The sequence below is a fragment of the Rhinopithecus bieti genome, unplaced genomic scaffold, assembly GCF_001698545.2.
Source record: "Rhinopithecus bieti isolate Rb0 unplaced genomic scaffold, ASM169854v2 scaffold_56979, whole genome shotgun sequence".
Taxonomy (NCBI): Eukaryota; Metazoa; Chordata; class Mammalia; order Primates; family Cercopithecidae; genus Rhinopithecus; species Rhinopithecus bieti.
The window spans coordinates 288,241-303,477 of record NW_016822352.1 but is presented as its reverse complement, the minus strand read 5'-3'; the positions used below and the strand labels follow the sequence as shown (position 1 = coordinate 303,477).

The 15,237-nt window shown below is 47.9% G+C and overlaps 1 protein-coding gene across 1 annotated transcript; it reads right to left on the bottom strand.

Annotated features, from left to right (window-relative positions):
• Nucleotides 1-4,962: 4,962 nt before the first annotated feature.
• On the bottom strand, nt 4,963-14,707 carry LOC108521206 (putative killer cell immunoglobulin-like receptor-like protein KIR3DX1). Its single transcript, XM_017860894.1, has 10 exons — nt 14,668-14,707; nt 14,422-14,457; nt 13,491-13,769; nt 11,648-11,953; nt 11,516-11,517; nt 10,049-10,346; nt 9,158-9,208; nt 6,094-6,219; nt 5,579-5,631; nt 4,963-5,470 (listed from the first exon to the last, which is right to left on the bottom strand). The coding sequence occupies exons 1-10, from the start codon at nt 14,699-14,701 to the stop codon at nt 5,279-5,281; spliced, it is 1,377 nt and encodes a 458-aa protein (XP_017716383.1). The 5' UTR covers nt 14,702-14,707; the 3' UTR covers nt 4,963-5,278.
• Between the last annotated feature and the right edge of the window lie 530 nt (nt 14,708-15,237).

Below are 15,237 nucleotides of genomic sequence, written 5' to 3'. Positions count from 1 at the left end.
CCAGCCTGGTTGGTATCATGCAAGTGACTAAGCCTTAAGAAATGTTGAAACTGGGCCAGGCATGGTGGCTCACGCCTGTAATCCCAGCACTTTGGGAGGCCGAGGTGGGTGGATCATAAGGTCAGGAGTTCAAGACCAGCCTGGCCAACATGGTGAAACCCCATCTCTACTTAAAAAATACAAAAATTAGCCCAGCATGGTGGCATGCACCTGTAATCCCAGCTACTCAGGAGGCTGACACAGGAGAATTGCCTGAACCCAGGAGGCAGAGGTTGCAGTGAGCTGAGATTGGGCCACTGCACTCCAGCATGGCAATAGAGCGAGACTCTGTCTCAAAAAAAAAAAAAAAAAAAAAAAAAAAAGTTAAAATTGAAGCTGGAAGTCATCATTCTCAGCAAGCTAACACAGGAACAGCAAACCAAATACCACATGTTCTCACTCATAAGTGGGAGCTGAACAATGAGAACACATGGACACAGGGAGGGGAACATCACAGACCCAGGCCTGTCAGGGGGTGAGGGGAAAGGGGAGGGAGAGCATTAGGACAAATACCTAATGTATGCAGGGCTTAAAACCTGCATGACAGGTTGAAGTGTGCAGCAAACCACCATGGTACATGTACACCTATGCAACAAACCTGCACGTTCTGCACATGTATCCCAGAACTTAACGTAAAATAAATAGAGTACAACATGGGAGTTTTGAGAGAACTATTAACTTTTTGGTTATCTCAGATTTAAACCTGCCAAATGCTTGTCAAGAATTTGAAGTATTCAAAAACTGAAAGTACATACAGTAAACATAAAATCAAAATAAAGTATAAAGGAACATGGAAAAATGGACAAACCGGTAATGTAAGTGCAAACAGGCTGGGCACGGTGGCTCACACCTGTAATCCCAGCACTTTGGGAGGCTGAGGTGGGCAAATCACGAGGTCAGGAGTTCAAGATCAGCCTGGCCAACAGTGTGAAATCCCATATCTAGTAAAAATACAAAAATTAGCCAGGCATGGTGATACACACCTGTAATCCCAGAGACTCAGGAGGCTGAGGCAGGAGAATCACTTAAACCCAGGAGGCGGAGGTTGCAATGAACTAAGATAGTGCCATTGCACTCCAGCCTGGGTGACAAGAGCAAAACTCCATCCCCCCACCCCACAAAAAAAGTTCAAACAATTCTTGTCCCAAATAATTATGAAATTTATAATTTCTCAGGGCATGTAAAGGTTCTTGATAGAAAGGAAAATGAAGAGTAAAACACTCTTATGCATAGAAAGTTGGTTGATTCATTTTTCCACCAGATAAATGTTGAAGCCACACTTAACTATGAAGTGTAGGAACATAGAATACTTGAATTATCTAATCAGGTCCCATTTATCATTGGTTGTAAATCACTTTTAAAAATGCTCACTATTGGCCAGGCATGGTGGCTCGTGCCTGTAATCCCAGCACTTTGTGAGGCCAAGGTGGGCAGATCACCTGAGATCAGGAGTTTGAGACCAGCCTGGCCAACATGGTGAAACCTCGTCTTTACTAAAAATACAAAAAGTAGCCAGGTGTGGTGATGGGTGCCTGTAATCTCAGTTACTTGGGAAGCTGAGGCAAGAGAATCACTTGAACCCGGGAGGTGGAGGTTGCAGTGAGCTGAGATCATGTCCCTGCACTCCAGCCTGGGCCACCGAGAGAGACTCCGAAAAAAATATATATATATTTTTACCACTCACTTTCTGTTATTTTTGAGAGGATGGTTTACATTGTGGAAGCAAAATTAAATTCATTTCTGGCTCGCATAGTTTCCCTTTAGCATCACTTGACTCTGTGGCATAACCCTCCTGTGTGCAGAGGCTCAGAGAGAAGACAGGTTTTGGTCTTTTACTTTTACCCTGCTTATCAAAATGAGATTGCTGCAGGACCAACCTAGCTGTAGAATACGCAATAGGAAGTGTTAGGAAGTGCAGGGCCATCAGCAAATAGCCAGGCTGGGAGTGTGCCTGCCATTCACCCTCACATCCACTAACCAGCCTTTGTCTCTTAGCCCACATATCCCAGACAGTGGAGGAAGCATGATCCTCCCTTTGGCCCAGGGAGACAGAGAAACTATTTCTGGGTAACATTAGAGGATCTCTGATGTTTGCTCCATGCTCTGCTCCCTGGAAGGGTTGAGTGTCCTCCTCCCTCACCAGACCTGAGTTGCTGATACCTCCTATGGGCAGGATCCTTGGAGGATCGCTTGAGTCCCAGAGGTTAATCAGACTCAGTTGTGCCTCAAAAAGCTCACAGTCCCATCCTGGCCAACATGGTGAAACCCCATCTCTACTAAAAATGTGAAAATTAGCCAGGCGTGGTGGCACGCACCTGTAGTCCCAGCTACTCGGGAGGCTGAGGCAAGAGAATCTCTTGAACCTGGGAGGCGGAGGTTGCAGTGAGCCGAGGTCATGCCACTGTGCTCCAGCCTGGAGACAGAGTGAGACTCCATCAAAAAACAAACAAACAAACAAAAAAACCTTTGTCTTCACCTCTTTGTCGGAGTTTTGAGAGAACTACTAATTTTTTGGTTATCTCAAATTTAAACCTATCAAATACTTGTCAGGAATTTGAAGTATTCAAAAACTAAAAGTAAATAGAGTAAAAATAAAATCAAAAGCAAGTATAAAGGAACATGGAAAATGGACAAACCGGAGAGTAAGTGCAGACAGGCCGGGTGTGGTGTTCTGCTTGTTCCCCGCGTTTTGTAAGATAAAGACGTCTCACCATTGATGTTAAATCCAAACGCTTTACTGTTGCTTAGAAGCCCTCACGTAGTAGGTAGCACAACAGGCTGACTCTAGCCAATAAGAACTTTACTGTACGTTTTAAAAGAAAAAGTGTAATTGGGGCCAGGCACGGTGGCTCACACCTGTACTCCTAACACTTTGGGAGGCCGAGGCGGGCGGATCACCTGGACTCAGGAGTTTGAGACCAGCACAACATGGTGAAACTCCGACAAAACAACAACAACAAAAACCTCACAGTCCACACATGAAAGACCAGTGAGGATCAGGCAATAAAAACTCAGCCTGTTGGGCACAAACACCATGAGTCAATCGACCTCCTCGCTTCGCCTGTGAGATAAAGACGTGTGTATGACGGTGGATGTCTGCATGGAGATGCTCAAGAAATGGAGAGAATTACCAGGTGAAGAAACAGCACGTGACAACTCCACGAGCTAACGACAGCTCGTTGCAGGCAGCAGTTTGCAAATTGCTCTGGGTAGGTGCCAATTCAAGTACAAAGAAACAGAATAAAGGCTCTGAGGAAGAGGTCATCAGAAAGCAGCTTCCAGAGCCTGTTCTGTGCAGAGAATAGATGTGTGCTTTCTCTCCATGTGAAATCAGGAGACGAGAAAAGGTGCACATGGGAGGGTGGCGTGAGCATCCGTGTGAAGAGACTACCAGCAGGCTCTGTGTGAGCAACAGGGCTGTTTATTTCACCTGGATGCAGGCGGGCTGAGTCCGAAAAGAGAGTCAGCAAAGGGTGGTGGGATTATCGTTAGTTCTTATAGGTTTGAGATGGGCGTATGAAGTACCTTCTTAAGGGAGGGGAGAATATTACAAAGTACCTTCCTAAGAGCAGGGTAGAATATATCCTATCAGTTAGGGTGGGGCAGGAACAAATCACAATGGTGGGATGTCATCAGTTAAGGCTATTTTCACTTCTTTTGTGGCTCTTCAGTTCCTTCAGGCCATCTGGATGTCTACGTGCAGGTCACAGGGGATATGATGGCTTAGCTTGGGCTCAGAGGCCTGACAGAGGTGACCTTCTCAGAGTTTGGGAGAAAATCTCTGTGGCAGAAATTTGCATGAGGATAAGAGGTGATAAGACACTCCACGAGAGAATTCTGCTTGTTCCTCGCATTCCCTGAGATAAAGACATCTCACCACTGATGTTAAATATTATCGTTTTGTTATGTTAGGTCTCTTCCAGGAGCCTGCACTGCATGAGAAAACAGCCTCTGCATCTTCAAATTTGTACCTTTAATCTAGAACAGCTAGAACTTCCTCTGACAAGGAAAACATTTGTATTCATGCTGTTCTCTCTGACAGCCAGCAGCCACACGTGGCTCTGAGAACCCAAACTGTGGCCATGTGGCTGAGGAACTGAATTTTAAACTTCATGGAATTTTATCTATTCTAAGTAAAAAAGCCATATTTGGCTAGTATACCTATGTAGCAAACCTGCACGTTCTGCACATGTATCCCAGAACTTAAAGTAAAATAAATAAATAAGTGTACCACATGGGAGTTTTGAGAGAACTATTAATTTTTTGGTTATCTCAAATTTAAACACGTCAAATGCTTGTCAAGAATTTGAAGTATTCGAAAACTTCAAGTATTGTCAAATGTAAACACGTCAAATGCTTGTCGAGAATTTGAAGTATTCAAAAACTTCACCACATTAGATGACTCAGATACTGAATACACTTCATCTCTGCAAAATGTTACTGAGTAATCGCAAAGATATGGAATCAACCCAAATGCCCATCAATGATAGATCGGATAAAGAAAAGGTGATACATATACACCATGGAATACTACGCAGTCATTAAAAGGAATAAGAGCATATCATTTGCAGAGGCATGGATGAAGCTGGGAGACATTATGCGCAGCAAACTAATGCAGGAACAGAAACTAATGCAGGAACAGCTCCCGCTTATAAGTGGGAGCTGAACAATGAGAACACAGGGACACAGGGAGGGGAGCACACTCACTGGGGCCTGTCAGAGGAGGGAAGCGGGTACGGAGAGCATTAGGGAAAAGAGCTAATGCCTGCTGGGTTTAATAGCTAGGTGAGGGGTTGATAGATGCAGCAAACCACCATGGCACACGTTTACCTATGAAATAAACCTACACCTCCTGCACACGGACCCCAGAACCTTTTAAAACTTAAAAAAAAAAAAAAAAAAAAAAAACCTTATTGAGGAATTTAGAGATTAAACTGGCTGAGCGTATACGTCGGCTTTCCAGAAGCAGGTCTGTAGAATTTCAGAATAAGTCAGATGATATTCATGAGATATCCAGGATGAGTGTGTGGGTATAGTCAAACCACCTTAAATGGCTAGAAGATCAAAATAGGATCGTAGAATGGCTAGTTGTCTGTTCAGCTGTGCTGGAATTTTAAGATAATCCCACAAGCATTCAGACACTGCTCTTGCCAGGTTGGAGGTGTCAAGATGGTACCAGAAGGAGGAAGAATGTCCGTGGAGAACAATCTTCCTAGAAATAGATCCAGGTCCTTGCGTATTAATGACCTCTGTGCCAAAGACTGGGGGCAGCTCTGGCCTCAGTCTGGGCTTGGTGGATGGTGACATAGATACTGGGATCCTCCGAGAGGTACTTGGGACACTGGGAGGCAGGAGTGAATCCTGTCTGTGAGAGGGCCTGGTGGTTTAACTGGGCATACATCACCTCCTGTGTCTCTTCCACTGCAGGGCCCTGAGAGGATGAAGGTGAAAAGAGGAGCACATTTAGTAACTGAAGGCAGGGGCACTGGGAATGTGAGGGGATGAAGTTGTGATGATGGGTTGGACTGGAAGAACTCACCTCTTCATCCATCCGGTGGCCTTCCGTGGGCTCTGTGTTTGCTGTGGTGGTGTCTGTGGGGTGAAAAAGAAAGTCTTCCAGATCTTCACATCAGAGGCGGCAATACCAAGGCCAAAACAAGACGAGGGCGTGCCTGAGGCTGCAGCGTGATGCAGCCTCCCCCACTAAATTCAGAGAACCACCCGTCAGCAACCCCGGGGCAATCTTGACTGCCCCAGGACCACTCCCATCGATGGCCCCCATCCTTCTGCCTCTCTCATGGACCATCTCCTGCAGGTCAGTGGCCTTCCTAGAGGTGAGGTGGAGGTAGGGGAGGGGTTGCGGTGATTGGCCAGTGAAGGGAAGGAGAAGGGTTTCTCCGTCAAGAACCTCAATGGGTTTCTCCGTCAAGAACCTCAAGAGTTTCTCCGTCAAGAACCACAGATCAACCCAGAGGACGTGAACAGCCCTCTCTGTGCCCCGGTCCTATCCCCACGAGGCTCACATGATACGGTCCTCCCCTCCCTGAGACTTACAATATTTTATGTAACACCTGAAACCAATAAAAGCAGAGAGGCAAACACCAATGGAGATGATGGCTACTGAGAGTCCAATGGGGATATTCAGGTTGTTGGTGGACTGTCCTTGAGGAAGATGTGTGTCTGTCAAGAAGCAAATGATAAACCCTCTCATTGACTGTTTTGTGCCAATACATACTGAACGCATGACATGCTTTATCTGAAGCTCTTCCAAGATCCCTACACCCAAACAGTTACTTTCTCCATTTTCCATCACTTACAAAAAATTCCAAGAGAAGTGAAGACACGTGTCCAAATCAAAGGGCCGGTAAGAGAGATGCGGAGGCCGGGTGTGGGGGTTCACACCTGTAATCCCAGCACTCTGGGAGGGCCAAGAAGGGTGGATCACCTGAGGTCAGAAGTTCGAGACCAGCCTGACCAACATGGCAAAACCCCGTCTCTACTAAAAATGCAAAAATTAGCCGGGCATGGTGGTGCGCACCTGTGATCCCAGCTACTCAGAAGGCTGAGGCAGGAGAATCGCTTGAACCCAGGAAGTGGAGGGTGCAGTGAGCCAATATTACACCACTGCACTCCAGGCTGGGTGACAGAGCAAGACTCTATCTAAAAAAAAAAAAGGGAGAGACCTGGAGGTCTGAACCCAGGCCTACCAGGCTCCAGTGTGCCTCCCCTCCCACTTCCTCATGAGACAAGACAATTTGCTTTTGCATGACAAAGGAAGCCCTCTGCATGTACCATAGCTGAACTCCGTTTCCCCCATCCCTCCTCAGCCCAGGACAGATGCACTTTCTGAGAATGGAGATAGAGGTGGCCAGAGGATGACTCTCATGCCGGTTTCTGAGAATTGAACTTGCTCCAAAGAATGTTGGTGCTTTTCTGAGTAATGAGTAAGAGCGGGTGGGTGGAGGATTTGGGAGAGAAAAGGGGGAGTGGGCACAGGGTATGTCACATAGGAGCACATCCTCCGTACCAGGACCCACGCTGAGGGGTGGGAGGACTTCCACATGTGTGGACACGTCTCATCCTCGCTCTCTCATCCATGATCTAGTCCTTGAAAGACAAAGGACTGTAGCCAGCCATACTCTTGGGCTCAGTTGATGGCTCTGTTACTTCCAGACATTCAACTTGGGAAGCTTTTCTTTCTTCTCTTTCCTACTTTTTTTTTTTTCATAAGGAGGGAGGCATCATTGGCCCAATATTCTATCCAAGAACTCGGATGCTTTGGCCAGGCACTGTGGCTCATGCCTGTAATCCCAGCACTTTGGGAGGCGGAGGCAGGCTGATCACTGGAGTTCAGGAGTTCGAGACCAGCCTGACCAACATAGTGAAACCTGTCTCTACTAAAAATAAAAAAATTAGCTGGGCATGGTGGCAGGCGCCTGTAGTCCCAGCTACTCGGGAGGCTAAGGCAGGAGAATCACCTGAACCTGGGAGGTGGAGGTTGCAGTGAGCTGAGATCACACCATTGTACTCCAGCCTGGGCAACAAAGCAAGACTCTGTCTCAAAAACAAAACAAAACAAAACAAAACAAAACACCTGCGTACAGTGGCTCACACCCGTAATCCCAGCACTTTGGGAGGCCAAGGCAGGCGGATCACAATGTCAAGAGATCAAGACCATCCTGGACAACATGGTGAAACCCTGTCTCTATTAAAAATACAAAAATTAGCCAGACATGGTGGTAGGTGCCTGTAATCTCAGCTACTCAGGAGCCTGAGGCACGAGAATCACTTGAATCCAGGAGGCAGAGGTTGCAGTGGCACCAGTGTACTCCAGCCTACAGACAGAGTGAGACTCCGAGAAAAAAAAAAAAAAAAAAAACTTTGTCTTCATCTTCGTCTTTTTGTTGGAATAAAATCCAAACTCTTTACTGTTGCTTAGAAACCCTCACATGGTAGCACACAACAGGCTGACTCTCGTCAATAAGAACTTTACTGTACATTTTAAAATAAAAAGCGTAATTGGGGCCAGGCACGGTGGCTCACACCTGTACTCCTAACACTTTGGGAGGCCAAGGTGGGCAGATCACCTGAGCTCAGGAGTTTGAGACCAGTCTAGACAACATATTGAAACCCTGTCTATACTAAAATACAAAAAATTAGCCGGGCGTGGTGGTGCACGCCTGTTAATCCCAGCTACTCGGGCGGCTGAGGCAGGAGAATTGCTTGAACCCAGGAGACAGAGGTTGCAGTGAGCCAAGATCATGCCACTGCCCTCTAGCCTGGGTGACAGAGCAAGATTCCGTCTTAAAATAAATAAATAAATAAATAATTAAGTTGTTTGTAACTTAAAGGAGAAATGCTTGAGGGGATGGATGCCTTATCCTCTATGCTATGTGTATTTCACATTTCATGCCTGTATAAAAACATCTCATGCACCTGATAAATATACACAGCTACGATGTACCCACAAACATTAAACATTTTAAAAACGAGAAACCTTCACATAAGTTGGCCCCTGTCCACCTCTTTCAGCTCCACCCCCCGTCCCCCAACGTGTCAGCCTCACTGGTGCTGTGAACACACACAAGCCATTGCCATGTTGAATTTTTTTTTTTTTTGAGATGGAGTCTCATTCTGTCACCCAGGCTGGAGTGCAGTGGCATGATCTTGGCTCACTGCAAGCTCCGCCTCCCGGGTTCAAGCGATTCTCCTGCCTCCACATTCCAGCCTGGTGACAAAGCAAGACTCCATCTCAAACAACAACAACAACAAAAAGATAGACAATAAATATTTAACATGATCTTTTAAATCCTTCCCATCTTCCAGCATGTTCATGTTCACAGACCTCCCTGGCGGAATGAGAAGCATTGCTTTTCAGCAGGCGTCAGGCCACTCTGACCTCTTCCTCTCCTGTGGACAAGGCCTCAGTCCCAAAGCATCTGAAAGGCCTTACAGATCCCCGCACTGACCACAGTCTCAGATGTGGATGGGGCATCTGGGGACCTGGGAGGGGTTGCCTAGCCCAGGGTCATGGAGCTGGGAGGCGGCACGGCTTTCATTCACACAGGGGCCTTCTGTCTCTGCAGGGACTCAGACACTAGAAGAGTCATTTGCTTACCAGATTCAGCAGTGGATTCCATGAATGACAGGGGAGTACTCTTAGCGTTTTCTAGGAAAAAAAAAAAAAGGCAGAGAAGGGGCGAGCAAGAGTCATTGATTGCCCCATTAAAGTAGGATCATTTTCTTTTTCTTTTCTTTTTGAGACAGACTCTCGCTGTGTTGCCCAGGCTGGAGTGCAGTGGTGCCATCTTGTCTCACTGCACCCTCTGCCTCCCGGGTTCAAGCGATTCTCCTGCCTCAGCCTCTCGAGCAGTAGAACCATTTTCTTTGGAGGGTTGGTCCCTGCACACCCCCTACTCTGTCATCCACCTAAAGACTAATGGGGGTCCTGGGGTCTCTTCCTTGGAATCTCTGGGAGGCAACTCCTTCCCTGAGATGGGAAGGTGATAAGGAGATGCTTGGTGATGTCAACAGACATTGTCTTCCATCAGGATGATAAATATCCACGTTCCCGGGCAGGGAAATCTCCCTGAGGTGAGGCGTCAGGAGGGGCTTTGGAGAAATGGAAAAGGGTGAGAGGCTGAGGCAACCTCTGACCTCCATGAACTATATCTGGCCTCACCTCTCCCTGTGTTTGTTCTGACCTCTTTCTTCACACAGGAGGTGGCGGAGGGTGTGGAGCTGCCCCGTCTACCATCCTACACCCTCACAGCCCCGTCATGCACAGCTTCTTTTCTCCTGTGTTTTTTTTCCTGTATTTTTCTGTTTTCTTCCTGTATTTTTTATCTGTTTTTTTCCCCTGTATTTTTTCCTTCTTTTTTCCTGTATTTTTCACTGTCTCATTTTATCCAGAATACCTAATACCCCCGTGTCCCCAGCGGGACGCCGCTCAGGTGTGGTTCTGTGATCTAGTGGGCACCAGAGCATGCAGCCGGCGTGGACTCCTCACCTGTGACGCAAAGGTGCAGTGGGTCACTGGGGGCTGACCACACATAGGGAGAGTCATTGAAAGAACCATAGCATCTATAGGTCCCGCCAGGGACTGGCATTGCGGGGCCCACAGAAAAGTGGGCCTGAAATGCTCCACTGTGCCTCTGCCCTCCACTGAGCCACTGTCCATGAGCAACCCCGTCTCTGAACAGGTGGTACCAGTCAAATGAGATTTCAGAGCTGCAGAAGAAGGTCAACTTCTCTCCCAACCTCATCATGGGGTCCACCTGGGTGGAGAGAGAAGGCTTTTGTATTTTCTTAGGAGAAAAGAGGTGGATTTTAGAACACACTCCTGAGTGCATGAGCAAAGAAACCTCTCTCCCTCTTTTTTTTTTTTATTTTTTTTTCTGAGACAGAGTTTCACTCTTGTATCCCAGGCTGGAGTGCAGTGGTGTGATCTCAGCTCACTGCAACCTCAGCATCCTGGGTTCAAGTGATTCTCCTGCCTCAGCCTCCTGAGTGGCTGGGATTACAGGCATGCACCACCACACCTAGCTAATTTTTGTATTTTTAGTAGAGACAGGGTTTCGCCATGTTGGTCAGGCTGGTCTCGAACTCCTGACCTTGTGATCCACCCACCTCAGCCTCCCAAAGTGCTGGGATTATAGGCGTGAGCCACCATACCCGGCCTCCTTGTTCTTATCTTGGCAGCAGATTCTGAATGTCAGCTGTTGCCTCTGTCAATCTCATGTTCCTCTCTAGGGTCCTGAGTCAGCCTATGTCTGTGTCTTTTTCCTTTGCCTGCATTTCATTGATTCTCCATTGATTCTCCACTCTCCCTATGTGTGGTCAGCCCCCAGTGACCCACTGCACCTTTGCGTCACAGCTGCGGAGTCCATGCCTGCTGCATGCTCTGGTACCCACTAGATCACAGAGCCACACCTGAGGGGCGTCCCGCTGGGGACACGGGGGTATTAGGTATTCTGGATAAAATGAAACAGTGAAAAATACACACAGGAAAAAAGAAGCTGCGCATGACGGGGCTGTGAGGGTGTAGGGTGGTAGACGGGGCAGCTCCACACCCTCCACCACCTCCTGTGTGAAGAAAGAGGTCAGAACAAACCCGGGGGAGGTGAGGCCAGATGTAGTCGCTGTGATTGTGTCCCTGTGGCTTACTGCCCCTAGAAGCCATATGAGATGTAGGTTTCTCCTGGAAAATGGAAACTACTCTGTGCTTTGAGAACCTTCAGAAAACACAGTGCTGGCCTTGGGTTCCCTGACATGGGGCTATGGGGTTATGAGTCTCACTATTTTTCAATTGTGTGTTGAAAAATATAAGAATCTCGGGAGGATCAGAAGGAACCTCACAGGCTCCTGCAGGGAGGGACTGGCTGTACTCCCAAGCCCAAGGAGTTAGACGTGACTACTTGTTGGGGAGAGTGGGAGTGACCCCTCCTCCCTCTTTAGGTGGTAAGACATATTAAACCCCTTTGCTGAGCCCTTCCTCACAGTCCCTCTGTTCCTTTATTTCTCTTCCTCTACTGAGGTTTGATTAACAACCACATTACATGAAGCTCCCAGGGCGCCAACGGACCACGGATGGTCCAGCCACACTCACCTGTGATCACAATGTCCAGGGGGTCACTGGGAGCCGACCACTCATAGGGGGAGCGATTGAAAGAACCACAGCATCTGTAGGTTCCTGCATGGGCAGGCGTTATAGGACCCATGGAAAAGACAGCCTGGACATAGTGGCTCCCAGCCTCCATCCCCTCGTCAAGCTGCTGAGAGTGCTGCTTGTGCTCCTCTTTGTATAAGACAAACGCATCAAAGGCCAGTGGTGAGCAACAGCGCAGGCTCACCCTGGCTCCTGTGTGCACCAGGGAGCTTGGGTGTGCCGAGATGGAGGGTTTTGTGAACAAGCCTGAGAGCAAAGATGGAGGAGTTCACATGAGTCTCCTTCCTCACCCCTCGCCTGAGACCTCAGGGTGAAGCTCTCCCTCGTCACCCCCAAAGCCCGTCGGCATCCTTCCTGTTGGTGTGCGTGCATTGTGCGTGCATGTTCTCTCTGCGCAGATCCCCATTGTCTGACTTGAAGCCATAGGAGATGTGTGGTTCTCCTGGAAAATGGGAATTACTCTGTGCTTTGAGAACCTTCAGAAAACACAGTGCTGGACTTAGGTTTCCTGGCATGGGACTGTGAGGTTGTGAGGCTACTATTCAATTCTGCATATTGAAAAATACAAGAATCTCTGGAGGCTCAGAAGAAACCTCACAGGCTCACACTGAAGGAAACAACTGGTTTTGCCCCAAAATCCAAGAGGTTATACGTGACTACTGATTGGGGAGGATGGAAGTAACTCCTTTTCCCTATTTGGGCAGAAGGACACGGTAAACTCCTTTGCCGGGCAGCCCTTCACAGTTGCAGTCTCCACTCAGATCATCCAGGAGCCTGCATCTCCCTGCCTCACCCCGACCTGCTTTCCCCGCCTTCTTGGTGGACCCAACCTCTTCTCTGTTCCTTCAGAGCTCCTTGAATGTGAGACCGCCAAATTAAAATACACGCATTGTCAATGTTGTAAAGTGGTTATACAGTAACACTGAAATGTTGGTTCTGTTATTTTCAAAGTTGCAAATTAATGACTTGCACATGGAGAACTATGTTCACGTTCTTCCATTTTTCTCCCATGCTTCAAGAAGTTAACAACAAAAACTGATTTTGCATTATTAACACAGAACCAACCGTGCCAATCCTAATTCTTGATGTCTTCTCTGAAATCCTTCCTTGACCCATGGTTCGAGACACAGATCTCTATCTTTCTCTTCTGGAAAACTCTACTCTCTCTTTTTGTGTATATTTACATACATATGCAAAATCTGAGTAACTCCACACCCTCCCTTCCCTGCTTTACAGGATGAGCAGGGGCGACTCCACAGGATGAGTCTCTAACTCCCCATGAGACACTCTGCACATCCATGAGCGAGAAGGGATGAGTGTCAGGAGACCGGGAAGGAGGACGAGAGGAATGGGTGCATTTCCCAGTCCATGTCCCAGTGAGTCACTGGACTCATCTCACAAGGAAAGTGTCACTTCCCCAAAGCTCTGGCTCCTTCAAGACAGGGTAATGACTTCCCTGAGGGAAACACTGGTTCTGGGGTCAGGCAACATGGCTCCTCCCTGGACCCATCCTGCTGGAGTTGGTACCAGCACCTTGTGTCTGCTACTCCCCAGGCAGATTCTCCCGCTGCTCGGCCTTGGCTTCCTCCCTCCTCCTCCTCCACCTGCGTACCTGATTCCTCACAGGAAATGCCCTCTCTTTAAATTCTCAGGACGGCTTCTGTGTCCACAGTTACTGCATGACTAGCAATCCTACAATGACTCTCTGGCTTCACTGGGTGTGGACTCTGGGGAGGGCCATGTGGACACCGGGTGGACGTGGGGTGGACTGGATTTCTCCTACCTGTGACAATGATGTTCAGGGATTTGCTCTCAGCTGACTGCTTTGAGTAGTGCTTGTAAATTCCAGCACATCTGTAGGACCCTGCGTGTCCTGGGGTCACAGCGTTGATGGTGACGTGGTTGGAAAAGCCAGTGTACGACGTACGGGTTTGGCTCCCAGTTGTTTGGAATATTGTGAACATGACAAACTGAAGACGGGAATGACAGGAGAGAGTCACACGTCCTCCTAGGGGAACCAGAGGGCTTGGCCAGGCTGACAGGGAGAATTCGTCCTGAGCACCTGGAAGAGAAGGAGGCACAACCTAGAGAGGGAAATGTGGAGCCTGCTCTCTCCCACTGTCCCTGCGGGCTTTTCCTTCTTCACATTGTTCTGATTTGCCGCGTAACATGGGGTCCCCTGATGCCCTGGGATACCTGGTAGTGAGCCAGGGACACAGCCCACCCCAGAGTGGACATGGAAGGTCTCCCCAGAACAGCACTCTACTAAGCATGATGATACAATATTGAGCCAAGTTGCTCCTAGTTCTCATCTACAACAAGAAATCTGTGCATGGAGGAGAAGGAGGAAATCTACCAGATTCAAGCAATACAAAAAACATATCAACTCATTTAACAATTCCCAACACAAGTGCCCGGCATGAGTCCCCCGCCTCCCAACAGAGAGTACTCCTACCCACCCCTAGACACGCCGGATTCTGAGCATCGCAGGCTCCTTCAGAAGACTGGATGAGCCTGAGAGGCTGCCTATGGAGGGTTTCTAGAACAAAATGGAAATTGGGGTCTCCAGAGGACCCCCTTCCTGTGATCCCAGTGCTCAATGCAAAGCCTTCCCCATGTCGTCTGCATCAGCCTGACTTCGTGTCCTCCCTCCCTGCCTGGAGAATCATTTGTGTTTGGCCAACACAGCATCCTAGGACTGAGATAGGACTCACCCACATGTGTGCAGATCTTCTGGTTCAGACAGAATCCTGGGCAAAAAAAAAAAGAGAGAGAGAGAGAGAGAGAGCTTGTCTTCACGTGAATCCTGCCCTCCTTGTAACTGGGTTTGTCCGCTCAGCCTGGATTCAGAGGGTGGATGAGCCTGTTTCCCACTCACAGCCCCAGGTTGTGGAGAGGCCAGGTCTTCAAGAGAGCATTTTCCATCCCAACCCTGTCCGCCTTTCCCTTCCAGGACTTACCCAGACACAGGAGGGTGATGAGTTTGGGGGCCATGGTGTCACTTCTATTGGGCAGGACACAGGGGTTGAGCTAGATTGGAAAATGAACAGGATGTGGTAACCATGGTTCCAGTTTCAGTTTGCAGAGTTTAGAGGGTGACCACCGCACAGGAAGATGACCAGCTCTCACGGTAAACATAGCGGGTGACACAGGAAACTTGCAGATGGTATTTTTGGTTCAAGAGCCCCTAACAAAGGCCTGCCTTGAACCTCAGCACCGACCAATCGATAACGTCTAAATTTCAAATTTAATTTTTCTATGTGCAAAATTGTAGAATGATATCTTAATATCTTATTGCCTTTTTTGAGAACTATGCATGATTCGGTTTCTGTGATGCAACGTGCTCCTGCCAAATTAAAATAGACGCATTGTCAATGTTGTAAAACGGTTGTACAGTAAAACTGAAATGTTTATCCTGTTGTTTTCAAAGTTGCAAATTAATTACTTGCAAATTGAGAACGATTTTCAAGTTCTTCAATTTTTCTCCTATGCTTCAAGAAGTTAACAAGAAAAATTGATTTTGCATTATT